General features: G+C 32.7%; 1 protein-coding gene across 1 annotated transcript; it reads left to right on the forward strand.

The window, feature by feature from the left end:
• Positions 1-8,891: 8,891 nt before the first annotated feature.
• Positions 8,892-12,257, forward strand: LOC127085541 (signal peptidase complex subunit 3B). The gene is made up of 6 exons (XM_051026059.1): positions 8,892-9,085; positions 9,163-9,210; positions 10,990-11,052; positions 11,249-11,302; positions 11,794-11,880; positions 11,973-12,257. The coding sequence occupies exons 1-6, from the start codon at positions 8,960-8,962 to the stop codon at positions 12,096-12,098; spliced, it is 504 nt and encodes a 167-aa protein (XP_050882016.1). The 5' UTR covers positions 8,892-8,959; the 3' UTR covers positions 12,099-12,257.
• Positions 12,258-20,272: the final 8,015 nt, after the last annotated feature.

Below are 20,272 nucleotides of genomic sequence, written 5' to 3' on the forward strand. Positions count from 1 at the left end.
GTAATATTTATACTGGATTGACCCGCTATGAGAATACTATATAGAATATTATGCAAAGTGTCATAAGTTATTCTCATGGTGATAATGATGTATACCACCCTTCGACCTGAAACCACTGTGGACCCTAGATGTAGAGTCGAGTGCCTTATTGCTGATCAAACGTTGTCCGCAACTGGATGACCATAAAGACAGTTGATGGGTACTCCACGAAGCATGCTAAGGGACATGAGTGACCTAGATGGAATTTGTCCATCCTGCGTAACAGGATAAATGTCTATGGCCCAATATTGAACTGGACAAGGATGACACAGTCTATGCCTTGTGTTCAATATAGACATAAGGGCAAAAGGATAATTATACACATAACTATTATCACAGAAGGATTTGTCAGATCACATGACATTTTCGTGTCTTGGGTAGCAGTGATGTGTTACTAGATACCGCTCACTGTTTATTATGTTAAATACGTGATTTAATATAATTGTCAATGCCGCGAAAACCTACAGGGTCACACACAAAGGACGAATTGATGAGAGATAGAGTAACTAAGGAATACCGTAATGTACGGTGCCCTTAAGTGAATTGTAGAACATCGTAAGGTACGATGTACTTAAGTAGAATACGAAATATGGTAATGTACCACGCGCTTAAGTGATTTTGGCATATTATAAGATATGGGCCATATACACTTGAGTGGGCTTTTTAGCTTGCAGCCCACATAAGTGGTTCTATAAATAAAACCCTTGTGTAGAAGCATTTGAGCAGTTGCAATTTTGTTTCTCTCTCTCTCTCACACTCAAAGCCTTCATTCGTAGCAACTAGCACTGAGATTGAAGGAATCCGTTCGTGTGGACTGAGTAGAGGCGTTGTCATCGTTCAACGTTCGTGATCGCTCCGTAGATCTTCATCAAAGGTTACAATCGCCACAAGAGGTAACGATTCTATCACTGATCATGCCCATTCGTAAGGAAATTTTAAATTCTTTATTGATATACTATATAGATCATGTTGTGCATGTCTGTGCCGAAGAGGTATATTTTTTAACGGTTGTTATTTATATATTTTAAACAAATTCCCCGCGACTACTATTTTTTTAACAGAAGTACAAATGTTTGAAGTATGTTAACCACAACAGAAAGATTTTACAACTTTATCAGTCTGAGGCTGAATGGTTCCAAAGTGTCATCTGATACTTTAGTCTTGTTGACTTGTGTTGCTCCGGGTACAAGACCTTATTCATGGAATGCACGGGCTTTTACTGAGAGATGGCATAAATAAATATCATATTTCCACTTCCCCATTGGCGAGATGATGATGTCGCTTTCCTTCTACACCTTCCCATCAAGAGGAAGTTAATTGATCATTCTATGATCAAACATGATGAAGCCCAAGAGATGATGTTCATTTATTTAGGAGTTGGCTCAATGGATACCCTAATACAGTGTGAGAGCACCAGAGATGTTCATGCCAAATTTTCATACTTGAAGAAGCTTTATGGAGAAAACTTAGAGTTGGCCAAAGATGTCGACGACGTTGATCGACGAGTTACCTACCACCGAGAGTGTGCTTTGAAGTGTTACCTCCTATTCTTGGTTGGCACGTCCATGTTTGTGGACAAAAGTGCAACCTACATAGATGTGACATACCTTAAGTACTTCATCGACTTATCGATCATTCACGAGTAAAATTAGGGGGGCGCCTATTTTGTATACATGTACTCCAAGCTGAGCGAAGGTTCTCTTTAGATGAAAAAACAAATGATAGTCTCATGCACCTTGCTGACGGTAATTTCCATAGTCAATAAAAAATTTTAAAGCTTTTTTTTTGCACTTGTTACTAATATTTTTTTCTTATTCATTTTTAGGGATAAATCTTATTCCACTTTCACCACATACACAACTTGATCGTGTGGTAGACTATACTTAGGATTTGCCACATGCTTACATGTATTGTCCGCGTAGAGGAAATGATGTTGTGCGTCCGTTCTGTGTGTATAAACTAGACTCAACATGATGAGATCGACTGGACACCATACACCATTCAATGGGACACTGTTGCCTTCGACCCCATTTTGTTTTACTCTGGATGATTGACACGTGGGAGGAATATGATGTTCAGGTATCTGCCGGAGCGATGCATGCTTCAGTTTGAATATGTGCAGGTCATTCTGAGACTCCCCTTCGAGTTTGCTCCTAACAACATGATTCACATACATCTTGATGACATACTGGCAGATTACGAGAGTCATCTGGTACCAGAGTAGTATCAGAATATGTCAGCCAGATCTCGATGGTCTTATGTGGACAGTTACATGACTTGGTTCTATAGTGTGACACACCCTGTCATGACACCAAACGCTCCTGGACGTCCACCTAGGACTGCTCATAAGGAGATCCTGAAGAATGAGTAAGCCAGGGATTACCATGCCATTGATGTATTGCCGATTTGTCAAAATATTATACAGATTACGTATGAGGGCATATAGTTTGGGCTGTTTGAGAGAGGTGGCAATGATGCGGTTTCCCCAACACATTCCATTCTTACCGAAGCACAAAATGCATTGGGTTACCGGCGGCAGAGGAGGAATCAGGGGGTTGGGATTAGACATATGTAGTAGGTTATGCTTTTATTTGTATTTTGGGATGTTTTAGTATTATTTTCCATACTTCGAGAACAATGTTGTAATATTATAGGATGTTTTGTTAATTAATGCATTACCTTGTTGTTTATTAATGTTTGAATCAAATTATGACATTGTTAGTCGAATTAAAATGACATTGAATTAAAAAAAAATACAAACTTAGGATAATAGTTCTACCCAAGATGCATGCAGGTAATTTTTCGGAGATGCATATCCGAAATAGGCATTTTCGGATATGCATATTCAAACTAACCCCAAAAATATTTGGAGATGCATCTCCAGACTAATTTTTGACAAAATGAGATTACTGCTTGATTTACGAAGATTGAAAAGATTTAAAATGCATTCGGAGATGAATATCCAAAAATATCTAAGAACAATTTTGAGTTTTCATATTTGTGAAACTGTATGATGGAAAAAGAAATTACATATATCCTTTTATTAATTTATAGTATTTTTTATAATCTACTTCAAGTAACGTTTAAGTTTATAATTTATAAAAAAAATCGTCAATTTTCCTTGTTATCTTAATTGAAACATATAAGTAACAATATAAATTTAGATCATGTCATTTTATCAACTAGTTTAATAGTAATTGATTTTATCAAACAACAAAATTCAATACACCATTTTTCTTTTGTTAAGAATACACCATCTTATTTACTATTGGGAAAAAAAATAGCTTACCCGCTAGTATATGTTATCGGCTATGTCATAACCTCATCAGTATCAATAAATTTATTTATTTTTAAAATTAAAGAAATGACTTTTGGATGAAATAAAAAAACTGTAAATATGTATGTACATATTGATGAAATTTATTAGTATCACAAACCAATTTTATTTTATTACAATATATATCATATCAGAAATCCCAAAAGACTTTTAAAATGTAAATAATTCAAGAGTCTACATAAATGTTCTTGTTTAGAAAGTTCACTAATTTTTTTTGGAGAAAAATTAATATGCATGTCAATCAATTATTAAAGTGTATTTTATCGATATGTCTGAATAATAAATCTTTATTGGATTATAATATAAAACTATTTTACATTATTATTATCAATGTAATACTTTTAATCCTCTTTCTTTAGAATAAAACAAAGTATAATTTATGCATTAAGAATTAAATAAAATAAATATAATTTATTTTTATATGTGTCCGATGGCTTCAAAGATTTTAGTTTTTCAGTATTTGAATTAGGACATTCTTCCATCATAAAAAAATATTAATTAACATTAGAGGACTACCCTTTTGTCCCTCTCAAATAATATCTAACTTTGAGATGTAGTTTTAACTTTTCAATAACATTTTAAACTTATTTTATAAAAAAATAATTATTCAAATTTCTTGTTTTTGGTTACAAAGTTTTAAAAAAAACTAATAAATTAATTTTTTTTTAAAAGTTTGTGCATCATTAGTTGCCGAAAAGTGTCTAATTCTCAAAGAAGAGTGTGAACCAAAAGGTTATGATTAGAAGAGGCACCATGTTTGATCATGAAATCAACGCATTGAATGTCTTCGCGGAGAGAATGGATGATTATGAATTGGTCATTTTTCCACAATGTATTTTATATATTAAATAAAAATAACATACTTGTGGCACTTGTTGACGAAGTCTCAATAAGGATGATACAAAGAGAAGAATATATGTAGAAAAATTAGTTGTTGAATTCCATGGCCTTTCCTTTGCCATGAAAATGGCCTGTTGGATAGCATACAACTCTCAGTCTGAAGGATATATGATGATTTCAAAAATATTCTTAAAAAAGCCTCTATGATAAGCACCAAAGAAATTCTAGATGATTTTACCATGACATGTAAGAGTAAGGGTCTTAAAGCTACTTTCATAAGCAATTATGATCATGCAAGAGAGGTTAAGGGAATGTTCATTGACGAATCTCTCTTATATGTGTATTTGTGACAAGTTTTGTTAAAACAAGAGAGGAAATATTCTACCATACTGTGAGCAGTCAAGATAAGGAAGTATACAGATAGGTTGATGGAATGCTCATTGACGAGTCTCTCATACATGCGTTTGTGTCGAGTTTTGTTGAAACAAGAAAGGAAAGATTTTACCATGTTGTGGTCAAAGTAGAAAATTTTCTTCTTCCAAGCTCACCATATTCATGTAACAAAACACATTTTAGTGGGCACTTGACAAGCCATTTTAAACCTAATTTTTCCATCATGGATTGTGAATAAATATGCATTAGAAAATCAAAGATCATGCCACATATTTTTGGAGTCAACGCGATCTCGTAGTCAATGAAGAAAAATTCATCTTCTAAACTCCAACAGGTGTAGAAAATTGATGTGTCCATATTACAATGACGCAACATGCAAACAATGAGGAACATGTTGTGGTTTCGAGCAAAAACAAGAACTTAATCTTCTCAAAGATGGGGGATTTTAATATAACACCAAAAATGGGGGGAACTAATGAGATGATTAGTGTCCCCTCTTTGTTTTTAAGAATACATAAGTAGTTATTTTTGGTGGTGTAGTTACCACTAATGTCATTGAACAAATAACAATGTCTTTAGTGTCATTGTTAAAGCTTAAATATTTGTTGGTGCCCTCTGTATTAACATTGGGAGAAAGTTGAGTGCATAAAATATTGAGGAGATATGAGTTGGTAATGTGAATGTCTTTCATGATTATAGCAAGGTATTGTATATGAACATAAGGTGAAATGGATATAAGAAGACGAATGGAAGTTTATTGACTAAACCTGAAGAATGAAGAGTCAGGACCCACCATTCAATCCAAATCATCTATAAACATATTCTTAGATTTGAAAATGACATTCCAAGTAGGGAAACCAATTACGGTAGAGTAATATAAGATTTAGGAGACTACCACATGCTTATTAGAGAGAACGTTAATCCAAATCTTTTTTTCTTCTTGGTGCATGTTTCTGATGAGTTTTCCAAGGAGATATGTATGGGCATCGTTGGTTGATCTAATTCAAAGCAAACCTTATATTTTTTGGGAAAGTGATTTAGGACAATCCACCTAATTGATTTAAAAGGAATTTGTTTTGAATTAGTAGGAAGGAATGAAAGTAAGAACATATACGACTATAACCTTCTTCTAGGTTTGTTAAACATCTAGTTATTCAAAGAGGTCAAGAGGAAAAGAATGTTTAAGACTTGACAATGTTGATCTTCATACATGAGGCATGGCTAAAACAATAAAAAGGTTGTGAGTAGACACGATATGTAGCTTTTTTGGCTTTATAAAACATGAGTACATCATGGACAAGTAAAATATGTGATAAGTGAGGTACATTAGGGGGATATAATTAGGTTTCCAAGAGTCTTTACAAATATTGTTTGATAGTGAAATAAAAAGCTTTTATATACAGATTATGAAATGGTAATGCGAGGGCAAGTCCCCTTGGAGAAGGTCATTGAATGGCTTGAAGGATGACACTTTGTTTCCATTCTATATGATATACAAGGATTAGGATGTGATACAATGCATGATGATATGAATAGTGATAGTCAAGAATCCATATACCAAAAGGCACGTTATGAGGAAGTCTCACAATTGACGTTATTGAAAGTTTTCTGCAAATCAAATTTGAAAGTGACATATTTTTTCTTCTTATTCAATGTATGCATGACACAAAAGAGTTTATACAAAATAATAAGATCGTCAAAAGTTCCTCTATTTGGTAGAAATGTGCTTTGATAAGGGCCAGTGAGAATATTAAGAAAGAACTAAAGGAAATTCTCTAGAACTTTGTGAGGATCTTATAAATAATTTTGCAGAGACTGATATGGTTTAATTCCTTGAAAGTAGTAATAGTTTCCATTTTTTGTAACAAGAGCTATTAAGGACACAAGGATGGTTGAATCAAAGTATCCTACAGTGAAAGTGTTTTTTTACAAGGTTGTAGATGTCATTGTCCATAATGTGGCAATATTTCATGAAAGAAAATTTGGGATTTCAAGCGGGGAAGCCTATAGTGGGATATAGAAAATTTAAGAGCCCATTACATACTTCTTAGAGAGGACCTTAACACAAAGCTTGTTTGTTGCTTATAGCATGTCCCATATGAGTTTTCCAGGAAGAGAAGTGTTGACATCCATAATTTCAAGGCCACCCTTGTTTTTAGGCAAGTGATATTGGGCCACCCAACCTAATTGAGTTTTGTGTTGTAATTACCCTTCCTGGTGAATTTGTGAATTATGCATACAATGGTGTCACTTATGCTTTAAGTGAGCCATATGTTTTGCATGCAAGGAATGCGAGTGAGAACAAATGTGGCAAGAGCCAATCTTCCAGGCTTGTTAAATAACTTGTTCCTCTAAGAGATAAAACGATACTTCATCTTCTTAATGATGAATATGAAATTACTTATCTCAACACTACTTTTAAGGATAGGAAAATCCAACTATTTGTCTAGGGTGATTATGTTGAGAATTCTAAGGTACAAGTAAGTTGGTGAGTTTTGGCTTATATGATGCTTGTGGAGAAAAATGTTTGAGACTTGGCAATATTAATCTTCAGACATCAGACATAGATAAAATGATAAAAAGGTTGTCAATAGACATGATTTGAGAACTTTTGTCTCTAGATAACAGGAGTACGACGTTAGCTAACAAAAGACGGGATTGGTGAGGTTCATTGGGTGAAATGAAAATAAGTTTCCAAGAGCCATTACGAACATTATCTAATATAAAAACAAAGAGCTTTTTGATGAAGATTATGAAGAGATGATGCAAGACCTAATTTCTTTGGCGAAGGTCGTGAGATGGTTTGAAGGACGACATTTTGCTTCCATTCTAAATGATTGACAAGAATAATGAGGTGACACAATGTGTTGTTGACAATGTTGTATATATCATTTTTCACGACATGTCAATATGATTTAAAAAGCCCCACCAAAAGCCATCAGGGTCGTGAGCCTAAAACAACTTCATATATTTTATATCTTAAGTGACTTCTTCCTTAATGACATGTTTCAGGAGAGAAACTTTGTCATCTTCTTGTATTTCAACGGAATGAGTAGCGGTAGGAAAAGTTATTGAATGATGATTGATGTTGCTGAGAAAATCCTCATAAGTTTGGATTTATTGAATAAAAATGTTATCTAATGTCCACATACCATTTGAGAACTTGATTATATGAATTTTGTTCCTCTTTCTTAAACATATATTTATATACGAGAAAAAAAACTATCAACAATGTAAAATAATTTTACACCGACAATAATCAACGACGTGTATCTCGACAAATCACGCTTACATTTTAAAAATTATGTTAATGAGAAATTAATAAATTTCTATTGGATGATAGTATAAAATTATTTTACACTATCAATGCACTATCTTTAATCTCTTTATATAAGCGTAAATTATTTTTAATAAATATTTAAATGATTTTATACTTAATTCATTTTTAAGAAAAATAATATATTTTAAAAATATATATTTTTTGGTCAAAATTTTTAAAAAATATTTTACCTCGTCAATAAATTATAATTACAAAATTATTAAAAATGTTTTATTTTTATTATTATAATCCTAACATAATTAGCTAAGAAGAACAATGACCCAAACTTTTTTCAAACAACTCTTAAGATTAATTCATCTAGCCAATGAAAAAATATCTCTTAGGGTGTGTTTGTTTGATGGATTAAAATTATAATCCCAGGAATATCATTCCTAGGAATATTATTGTCAGGAACTTTATTCCCATCAATGTGTTTGGCAAATCAATAAAGTTCCCAGGAATATTTTTAAGTTTTATTTAATTAAATTTTAAAAATTAAAAATTAAAAAATAAATATGTTAAAATAACATGAAAGTGGGAAGTTATGGTTGGTTATTTTATATTTCCATGGGAATATAAGATTCCCATCCTTTGGCATGGGAATAAAAATGGAGAAATTCATGAACAAAACATGTTCCTAGGAATAAAAAGTACCCAGACATAAATTATCAAAACTTGAAACAAACAAGGGAATATGTGAATTCAAATGTCATATTCCCGGGAATAACATTTGTATCCATGAAACAAACACCCCCTTACTATGTGCTATGAAATTTTTACTTTGGTTAAAGAAATTGAAAATTTTATTATTTTTTCATTAATAAAAAGAAAAAAATAATAATTATAGTCATTACAAAACAATACACTTTCTTAATTTTAATTTTAACAATAATCTAATAATCCAATGAGACCCCACCGAACGCGTGGTGTAACCAATCAGAGAACACTATTCTTCCTTTGCTCCGTCATTACACTTCTTCTTAAACCCTTCTCTCTCTCTCTCTCTCTCTCTCTCCTTCAATTCAATCAAAATGCATTCCTTTGGTTACAGAGCGAATGCTTTATTCACCTTTGCGGTTACCATTCTTGCTTTCATATGCGCCATAGCTTCCTTCACCGATACTCTCAATTCTCCATCTCCTACTGTTGAAGTCAAGGTATGTACCTAAAACCCCTTTCAGTTTCGGTGATTCTCGATTTTAACTTCGTTTGTGATTTTTTTTTGTGGATTTAGGTTTTGAATATCAATTGGTTTCAGAAACAACCTAATGGAAATGATGAGGTAAATCGTTCGTTCGTTCTTGTTTGATTATTGTTAAAAAGGAAGTGATTTTGATTCCTATAGTGTGTTTTATAGTGATTCTGTTTGCAAAATTGACTACTGTAGGCTTTAAATTAGTGATTTTGTTTGCAAAATTGATTACACTTTTGTTTAGTTTAGTTTCTGTCTGTGTCTCAGGTTGTTTTTGTGTGTGTAAAGGTAGTGAGTTTTATACTTAAGAGAGTGATAGATAGAAATTCAATTCATATTTATGATGTGCTGGAAATATAGGGAGAAGGAATTTAGGGAATGAGAGAATGAGAGGAAACATAGGGAGAATCATGAGGGGAGAATTTGGTGGACAATGATAATTAGTTTAGTTTACTTGATGGTGATACCAAACATGATTTTCCCGCGGTGATACTAAACATGAATATATTAACCAAGGTTGGTTTTGTAAACTCCGCTATGATACCAAACATGTATATTAGTTGTCTTCTCTACTATTAGAACAGAATCACACACCCGAGGCACATATGGTCTGATCTTTCCTCACATTTACTGTGACTGGGGTTCAAATTTGAAATTTCTCTGTTTGTTGGTTATTGGTAAATTCCAGTATAAACTGTTGCATAGGTTGTTTTCTTGTGAATAGAAAATGTATTATTGAACGGAAATGCCCTGTTGTGTTGCGCTTAACACTAGATATCCAGGGCTTTAGCGACTGCAAATTGCGGCAAAGTAGCTCTTTAGCTGCTGCTAAATGGTTAGGGTTTCTATTGCTCCTAAGTTTGATTTCTGAAGGTCTACTTATCATTTCTTTCTCTAAATATTCTATTTAGACTTATGTGTACTATATGAGATTGCAAAGTCTGTTTGATCTTCATTTATCTAGATAGGGCTCCTTTAACATATAAAGTTTCTATCTCCAATATCATATTTAGTGTTAAATTGCAAATATGGGGCCTACCTTAGTTTTTTTTTGTTGCAAAGCCATAAGTAACTTATATTCGAATCAAACCCTAGCACAAGTTGTGCAAGAGAGAAAAAATATTACAAGCGAAAGCTAACAATAAAATGTGAGCTACCTGGAGAGGGAAAAAAACACACTTGAACTAAGAACTACAAAATAATTCAAAACCCCCTTCCTGAGTTATACTTGTTTCCTTGACCAAAGTTTTGGTATACAGGGTTGCTTTGGTCTTAATAGATTTTGTTCATCTAAGTCACTTATAATAGATCTTTAAAAGTCAATATTTGGTCTTCACGGTCTCCGTTGACCTCCGGTTTCACACACATCATTAGGGTTAAGAAAAATGTCAGAAAAGGTTTCATCTCAAAAGCTTATCTGGTTTAAGATTTATGCCGTCCTCAACTTAGGCATTTTCTATAGACTTCAACACTTGTACATCAAGGATTTGATTGACTTACAACTTGGCTTTGGAACTTGTCAACTACCCTAAAATTGAAATTTAGGACTGGTATGGCAGTAACTATGTCTCAGTAATTTGGGAGGACTTGCAAATTGGCTTTGGAACATGTCAAGTAACCTAAAAGTTTCAATTCAGGACTGATATGGCAGTAATTATGTCAGTAAATTGGGTGATTGAAATTGAAATTCAGTTATGCTGATGGCATATCTAGCTTGATAGTATCCTCAACTTAGGAGTACACAATAGTTTGTTAAATTGTGAAAGAACATGGAACTCATGTGTATATATATGTGTATATTCTTTTAACCATCTTACCAAAATTCGTGATGCTTCCCTATCTGAAGCATGAGCCTTTCCATTCTTGCAGGTTAGCTTGACACTGAATATATCAACAGATTTACAAACCCTTTTCACGTGGAACACAAAACAGGTTCTTGACTTCAATTTGCTTTTTTAATTTTTATTTTTGCTTTCTTAAATGTATATAAAAGCAATAAATATCAGGAATGGATGGGAAGGAAGAATGAAAACTAATTTTACATATCTTGTTATATTGCCAATTTCGCATATCTAGTATTTTTGGGTCTGTTGAGGAACTTAGTTTTGCTTCTTTCCCATGCTGGCAGGTTTTTGTATTTTTAACCGCTGAATATGTAACTCCAAAGCATGCCTTGAATCAGGTACGATTTCTTTAGTTAGCTAGTTTGCATCCTCAATTGAAATACACGTGTAGGATCCATTATGTTTCTTGTTTTTGTTTTCATTTCAGTTAACAAACTTAAGTGAATACCGATTTAATATTTTCCACACAGTTGTCATTTATATATATATATATATATATATTTTAAATAGATGTAGCATTTTATAAAGTTTTTGAAAACGGAATAAGATTTTCTTTATTATTTCTTAAAATGCATTCTTTTTAGTCTGTCTTTCATTTTTTCTATATCACAATTGTTCATTCTATCTCCTTAGCAACTTAAAAATCGACACAAAATGTTAATAGTTGGTTGGTGGATCTCAAATTTCATTATTTTGGTAGCAAGTTCAATGTTTGTGTTACTTGGATAACCATCTATTTGCTTGTTATGCTGCATATATCTCTGTCATGTTCTGTATATATATGCTGTGTCATGTATGTTGCTTAGGTTCTTGAGATGCCATTTTACAGATATCTCTCTGGGATGGAATCATTCAGTCTAAAGAGCACTCAAAGTTTACAATCACCACATCGAATAAATACCGCTTCATCGATCAGGTATTCATCTCTTCAACGATATTGTGTCTAATCTGTATTGCTTGTATTGCTTTAAACTTCATTAATCCTTAATACCATTTTTTTGTGTACAGGGAAGCAATTTGCGCGGAAAAGAATTTAACTTTACTCTGCATTGGCATGTTATGCCAAAGACTGGCAAAATGTTCGCAAACAAGATAGTCTTACCAGGTTACCGATTGCCCGAGGAATACAGATGATGCCTCTTTGTTGTGTTAATGTTTTATAATGTGTAACTTTAGTTTTTTTTCTTTCTAAAACTGGTATAGAATATTCCTTCACAGAACTAGAATCAGGGGAAAGAAATTTGTGTGTTGGATAGTGGAAATGAATAGCATTGAATACTTTAATATTTGAAATTTTCTTGTGGTGTGGTCTCCAAGTATATCTCAGTTTATTGTTCATCTAAGTAAAAAAATCTTGAGACTATTCTATCTCATTCCACTATATTTGATCATATAATATCAATTTAGACACTTTCTCAACATTTTCAAAGTGCGAAATTCAAAAAATTCTTTTACCATTTTCTCAACATTTTCTTTTTTGGCAATATGTAGATGAGAAATGCGAAAAACATTTTTCTTTTTATTAATTTTTAACATTTATTCTCTTTATGAAAGTAATTTATGTAAAACTTGCACTTTGAAAATATGTCTCGCATAAAGGGAGATCTGCTTAAATTTCAGCTGATAAAAAATTGAATATTAAAGAAAATATTAAAAAATAAATTGGTTGAATTTTAGCTGATAAAAAATTGAATAGTAAAAGAAATATTAAAAAATAAATTGGTTTTAGCTTTTCTTTGTATGTAGATTGGGGTGTTATTATTTTTCTGTTTTTTCTCTTGAATTTATTACATTACTACTTTGTGTTTTTGTCCATTGGGCCACCTAAGAAGAAGAAATGTTCTAAAAAGAATATAGATGAAATTGACTTTTTTTTTTATCATTAACACCTATCTTGTCCCCTTTTACTGTCTTATTATTCCAAATCTGAATTAATGTGTAAAATAAAATTGAAAGTCCTTAATTATAATCCTTTAGGAGAAGCAAAACAGGAATGCCTATTTAGCTATCTATTTTTAGTCGGATGAGTTAAAATTTCCACCCGTCCCTTTTATTTGGTCTGTTTCGGCCTATTTAAAACATGATTTGGCAGGTGTAGGTGTTGGTCTAAACAGAGATGGGAGGTTAATCAATGCTTAAAGAGACAAAGGAAAACAATACATCGTCAAATATCAATTCTAGGATAGTACTTTACCATTTTCTTTTTAGCAATATGTAGATAAGAAACGCCAAAAACATTTTTCTTCTTATTAATTTTCAACATTTATTCTCTTATTGAATGTAATTTATGTAAAACTCGCACTTTAAAAATATGTTTCATTTTAGTCTTCTTGATTTTAGCTTTCTACCTATGTAGACTGGGGTGTTATTATTTTTCTGTTTTTTCTCTTGAATTTATTAAATTACTATTTTGTGTTTTTGTCCATTGGACCACCTTAAGAAGAAGAAATGATCTAAAAAGAATAGAAAAGAAATAGACTGTTTTTCTAACATTAACACCTACCTTGTCCTTTTCTGGTCTTATTGTTTCAAACCTGGAATAATGTGTAAGATAAAATTGAAAGTCCTTAGGAGAAGCAAAATGGGCATGCCTCACCGGGTCCACCTATTTAACTTGCTATTTTTAGCCGGATGAGTTAAAGTTTTCGTCTTGTCCCCTCTATTTGGTCTGTTTCGTCCAATTTAAAACATGATTTGATAGGTGTAGGTGTGGGTCTAAACAAAGGTGGGCATGAGATTAGACGAGTATCAAACGAGGTTAATCGATGCTTAAAGAGACAAAGAGAAAAGGTATGTTGTCAAATATCAATCATAGGATAATACTTTACTATTTTCTTTTTGGCAATATGTAGATGAGAAACGCCAAAAACATTTTTCTTCTTATTAATTTTTAAAATTTATTCTCTTATTGAATATAATTTATGTAAAAGTCGCACTTTGAAAATATGTTTCACTTTAATCTTCTTAAATTTCAACCGATAAAAAATTGTATATTAAAGGAAATATTAAAAAATAAATTGGTTTTAGCTTTCTTCGTATGTAGGTTGGGGGTGTTATTATTTTTCTGTTTTTCCTCTTGAATTTATTACATTATTACTTTGTGTTTTTGTTCATTGGGCCACTTTAAGAAGAAGAAACGTCCTAAAAAGAATAAAGAAGAAATTGACTATTTTTCTAACATTAACACCTACCTTGTCCCCTTTTACGGTCTTATTGTTCCAAACCTGGATTAATGTGTAAGATATAATTGAAAGTCCTTAATTATAACTCTTTAAGAGAAGCAAAATGGGTATGTCTCATCGGGTCCGTCTATTTAGCTTGTTATTTTAGTCATATGAACTAAAGTTTCCATCTTGTCCCCTTTATTTGGTCAGTTTCGTCCAATTTAAAACATGATTTGGCAGGTGTAGGTGTGGGTCTAAACAAATGTGGGCATGAGATTAAACGTTTATCACACGAGGTTTATCGATGCTTAAAGAGACAAAGGGAAATGATACATAGTCAAATATCAATTATAGGATAGTACTTTACCATTTACCATTTTCTTTTTGGCAATATGTAGATGAGAAACACCATAAACATTTTTCTTCTTATTAATTTTTAACATTTATTCTCTTATTGAATGTAATTTATGTAAAACTCGCACTTTGAAAATATGTTTCACTTTAATCTTCTTAAATTTCAGCTGATAAAAAAATGAATATTAAAGGAAATATTAAAAAATAGTTTGGTTTTAGCTTTCTTCGTATGTAGATTGGGGGTGTTATTATTTTTCTATTTTTCTTCTTGAATTTATTACATTACTACTTTGTGTTTTTGTCCATTAGGTCACCTTAAGAAGAAATTTTCTAAAAAGAATAGAGAAGAAATTGACTGTTTTCTTAACATTAACACCTACTTTGTCCCCTTCTACGGTCTTATTGTTCAAAACCTAGATTAATGTGTAAGATAAAATTGAAAGTTCTTAATTATAACCCCATAGGAGAAGCAATATGGCTCTTGGGGTCCTCCTATTTAGCTTTCTAGGCTCATAGGATCCACCTATTTAACTTGCTATTTTTAGTATGATGAGTTAAAGTTTCCATCTTGTTCCTTCTATTTTGTCTATTTCGTCCAATTTAAAACATGATTTGGGAGGTGTATGTGTGGGTCTAAACAGAAGTGGACATGAGATTAGATGTGTATCGAACGAGATTAATCGATGCTTAAAGAACTGTATCGAACGAGGTTAATAAATGCTTAAAGAACTACTTGAGATGCTTTGCAAGCAGTAAACCAAAGGAAATGGGAGGACCCCAAGAGCGAATTTTAGGATGTCGTTATTATAACTAGAAGGATGGAGAACGAATTTTAGGATGTCGTTATTATATTACGAGAAGATCATATTCTTCCATTTCTACTAGAGTAAACGCCACAATTGACCCATTAATGAGTTCAATTCCTGCTCATTTAGCACATCACCGGGGTTTTAAGGAGATCCTAGAAGCTCCCTCAGTGCTATGCTCTTTCAAAAAGAAAAGTGAGACTATTCTTATTTCAATTCAATGTTCATATTTTTCTTTGTCCACTTGCGCAACTGAGCCTATCCTCACCCTGCCTCATTTTTTAGCAGGCTCTGACAAGACTTCTGATTCACCCTCAACTTTGCGTGCTCCATCTAATTTATTTGTAGAATAGGATTAAACGGAGTGGATATACCCGTTTGCTACCCTGAGAACATTTTTTTATTATATTTCAATGTGACACTTTGTAGAAAATTAAATCTTAAGAATAATAATTTTAAATATTTTTAAGATAGAAAATATAAAAGCATATTTATTCTTATTGAGATTCTTTTCTATTTTTATTTTTACAAAAAATATATTTTTGATTTTTTTTAATGTAAGTTATGACCTATATGCCAACTTTAACCCAGAAAAAACCTTGAAACCTTTTATAGTTCAGAAAAACACGAGGATTGTGACAAAATTTTGTCTTATTTCATTTATAAAGGCATTAGGTAGTGTAGAAAATCCCTACATATGGAGTACATAATATAGTTCTACATGTCCCAACTTCCACCATTCCACCACACCCGTCTCGGTTCAGATTGAGAAAATATGGTGATTGTAGAGTGTTTTATAAGAAAAAATAAAATAAAAATAAAAATTTAGATGAGAAAGTAGAGACAAAGTCGTGTTGACTTTCTCTTCCAAAAGGTAGCAACTTCCTACTCTTAATTATCTTTTGTTAGGTATCAATTTTCAACTTTTTTTTTGGGTTAAGTAGTCTAATGGTTATAGTTCACCTTTTAAAGATGAACAAGTGAGATGTCGCGGGTTCGAACCTGCGCCATAATCTTTGATATTTTTGCATAACTATCAACTGAGTTGACTTAACAAAATAATTTTAATCACAATTCAAAACAATACTTTTCCCGCATTTTGCACAAACTTTAAATATGCAAAATATGAACATAACAAATAAGTTAATTTTCCTATAAAGGCATAAAAGGTTGGTTGTGATATTGTGTATGTTTTATGTTATATCTAAAAATATTGAATTAAAAATATTATATCATTGAAATATTATTAGGTTGAATATCTATTAGGTATTCTCTTTATGATGTTTTGTGGTACTATTTAAAATTGTATAACTAACTATCACCAACAACTTTAGGATTAAATAATTCAATCAAAGTTGTATTGAAATTCTATTATACCGTTAGATTAGTTATAAATTTACTCTCTCAAATATATAAGTCACTCAACAACTATGATATTTGTTGGAGTTCAATAATGAACCTCTATTAATAATGCACAAGAAGATGAAGATGAAAGAATAGTTACAGAAAAATAGAGAGAGAAACAAAATTTTCTAACTAACTTTCTTCAATTTCTTAAATGCAAGATTATGTTACAAATGCAACTAACATTTGGTTTTATACATTAACCAAATGAAACTCAAATCAAATGCAAACTCAAATGTAAATGAAATACAAATGAACCACTTGAGTTTGAATTACATTACAACACCATCCCTTAATTCATATTCAAGTTTAAAAATCAACAACACTAATTTCATCCCTCAAATTGATGAAGTGTTCAATTTTGGTTGCCTTGGTCAATACATCTGCAAGTTGCTTCAGAATGCTGACCTGAACAACCTCAAGTACTTCATTCTGAACTTGATTGTGCAGAAAATGGTACTTGGTATCAATGTGTTTGCTTCTTTCATGCAACATTGAATTCTTATCAAGACTTATGACATATTTGTTGTCAATGATCAATCTGACTAGTTTGCTCACCTTGAACTTCAGTTCCTGCAGCAAATTCATCATCCAAACAACCTGACAAGCTGACAAATGACCAACTATGTATTTAGTATCACATGTTGACAATGCAATTAATGGTTGCTTCTTAGAACACCAAGAAATGGAGGCTCCCAGATACATAAACATGTATCCTGTATTACTTCTTCTGTCTACTCTGTCACCACACTAGTCAGAATTTGAATAGTATACTAGCTCAGAAGCATCTAACACTCTAGATAGAAATAAAATTTCATGCCTCAGAGTTCCTTTTACATGCCTCAGAATCCTGACTGCAGCTTGGTAATGTGACCACTTTGACTTACTCATAAACCTACTCACCATTCCAACGGCATGACATATGCTAGGCATGATGTTACACAAATATTTTATACAACTAACCAACTGTTTGAAGGTTGTAACATCTATATCCTCACCATTAAAATCAGAGTCCAACTTATGATTTGTCGCAGTAGGCGTGACTGTTGACTTACAATTTATCAGCTCAAATCTCTTTAGCAACTCAAGTTCATATTTCAGTTGGTGCATAATATTTCCCTCCTCAGAATGCAAAATCTCCATCCGTAGAAAATATACCATATTTCCAAGGTCAGTCATATCAAATGCGTTCATCAACACCTTCTTGAACTTATTTATCTCAGAAGTACAACTTCTTTTCAGAAGTATGTCATCTACATAAAGACACACTAGAAACACATTGTCATCAGAAGTATGTTTCACGTACACACCATATTCCATTTCAAAATTTTTAAATCCCAGGTGCTTGAAAAATGAATCAATTTTCAGATTCCAAGCCCTTAAAGCTTGTTTCAGTCCGTACAAGGCTTTAAGAAACTTGTACACCATCCCTTCTTTGCTCTCTCTCACAAATCCAAGAGGTTATAACACATAAACTTCTTCTTGCAATGGACTATTAAGAAAAAGATGACTTTACATTTAAATGTATTAGAGGCCAATTCCTATTTGCAGCTATATCAATAATCAACCTTCTGGTTTCATGTCTAGCTAACAGGTGCAAACACTTCAAAGTAGTCTAAACCAGACTTTTATAGGAATCCTATAGCTAGTAACCTTGCCTTATGTTTGACAACTGAACCACATGGCTTTAACTTTATCTTGAAAACTCATCTCACACTGATGGTTTTCTTGTTCTAAGGTAGAATGGTCAATTTCCATGTCTTGTTTCTTTTAATGGCCTCAAGCCCTTCCATCATGGCATTCACCCACACCTTCTTCTTTAGAGCTTCATTGATGCTGACAGGTTCAGAGTCCACCATTATGGCACTCTGTATGACTTCTCCTTTACAATCAATCTTATTATCTTCCAGCAACTCAAAATTTACAAGTCTTCTTAGTATCTGTCTAACTCTCTGTGGCCTCTGGAACTGTGCAAGTCCATCTTCAGAAGCAGGACCATCTTTAGAAGCTTCGCCTTTAGAAGTTCCACCTTCAGAGGCTCTACCTTCAGAGGTTCCACCTTTAGAGGCTGGACCACATTCAGAAGCTCTACCTTCAGAAGTTCCACCTTCAGAGTCAAAGTCATCTTCAGAGTCAAACTCACTTTTAGAGTCAGAGTCATCTTCAGATTCATACTCTCCTTCAGAGTCAGAATCACCTTCAGAGGCAAAATCAGACTCTAGTGTTGACACTACACTAGAGTTAGATTGACAGTTGCTCCAATCCCATATTTCAAATTCTTTCACTATGACATCTCCGTTACTTCAACTTTGTTGGTGACTGGTAAATAGAGTTTATAAGCACCTGTATTCTGGTAAACTATAAGAAAGATGACTATTGTCATCCAATTTCCTTCTAGTAGCATCTGGTATATATTTGTAACATACATAACCAAATACCTTAAAATGATTGACACTTTTCTTTCTTCAAATCCACTTCTCAATAGGAACTACTTCTTTCAACTTCTTTGTTGGACATCTGTTGAGTACATATACTGAAGTAACAATTGCTTCACCCCACAATTGCTTAGGTAGATTCTTCTCCTTCAGCATGCTCTTTGTCATGTCAAGTAGAGTTCTATTTCTACTTTAAGTAAGACCATTATGTTGTAGAGTGTATGGAGCAGTTACCTCATTCTCAATACCATGTTCTTCACAGAACTGCTTGAACTCTATTGAGTTGAACTCACCTCCATCATTAGTTATGAGGATCTTGGACCTTTGTCCACTTTGATTTTCAGCCTTCACTTTGAACTTCTAAAACTGAACAAACACCTCATGTTTGAACTCAATGAGTGCTACCCATGTTATTCTTGTGAACTCGTCCATAAATGACACAAAGTACTTGTTCCCTCTAAGTGAAGGTACCTCAAATGGACCACATACATTAAAATGCACCACACCCAAAGCATGAGTTTCTCTTGGAGGCATTTCTAATGAGAATAACAATCTTGGTTTCTTTCCTTTCATGAATAAATCACATGATTTCTATGGTACCACAATCTTAGGAATTCAATATCTTGTTCCACAACTCACTTTTCCCTTTAGCACTTCTTGCACTATGGCATTGAGTGTTTGTTGTTACAATATTCACTTTGAATATTATGTTTCTTCCTAGTTCATATTACATAATCAACTTCTTATTACAGTCATACAACTTCAAGAGATTTTCTTTCATGGTTACTAAAAAACCTTTTTCAATCAGCTGACCTACACTCATCAAATATCTATTCATGCCAGGAACATACCATACATCCTTGATCGATAAATTTTTTCTATTTTTAAACTTAACTATGACATTCCCATTCCTTTAGCATTCAAATACTCATCATCAACACATATGATCTTGGTCCTTTTACCAGAGTCAAAATCAACCAACCATTATTTGTTTCCAGTTAGGTGATTTAAGCAGCCAATGTCCATATACCACCAGTCTACCATTGATCTACCTACATTCTCAGATGTCATCAGTAGCATAAATTCATCATCAGAATCTCCTCTAACTATGTTGGCTTCTTAACCATTGCTAACCTTGTTTGACC

This window comes from Lathyrus oleraceus, chromosome 5, assembly GCF_024323335.1.
Source record: "Lathyrus oleraceus cultivar Zhongwan6 chromosome 5, CAAS_Psat_ZW6_1.0, whole genome shotgun sequence".
NCBI lineage: Eukaryota > Viridiplantae > Streptophyta > Magnoliopsida > Fabales > Fabaceae > Lathyrus > Lathyrus oleraceus.

Coding starts and splice junctions, on each gene's coding strand:
- LOC127085541 (XM_051026059.1), top strand. CDS start 8,960: ATGCATTCCTTTGGTTACAGAGCGAATGCTTTATTCACCTTTGCGGTT. Junction 9,211..10,989: donor AACCTAATGGAAATGATGAG/GTAAATCGTTCG, acceptor CCATTCTTGCAG/GTTAGCTTGACACTGAATAT. Junction 11,881..11,972: donor AATACCGCTTCATCGATCAG/GTATTCATCTCT, acceptor TTTTGTGTACAG/GGAAGCAATTTGCGCGGAAA.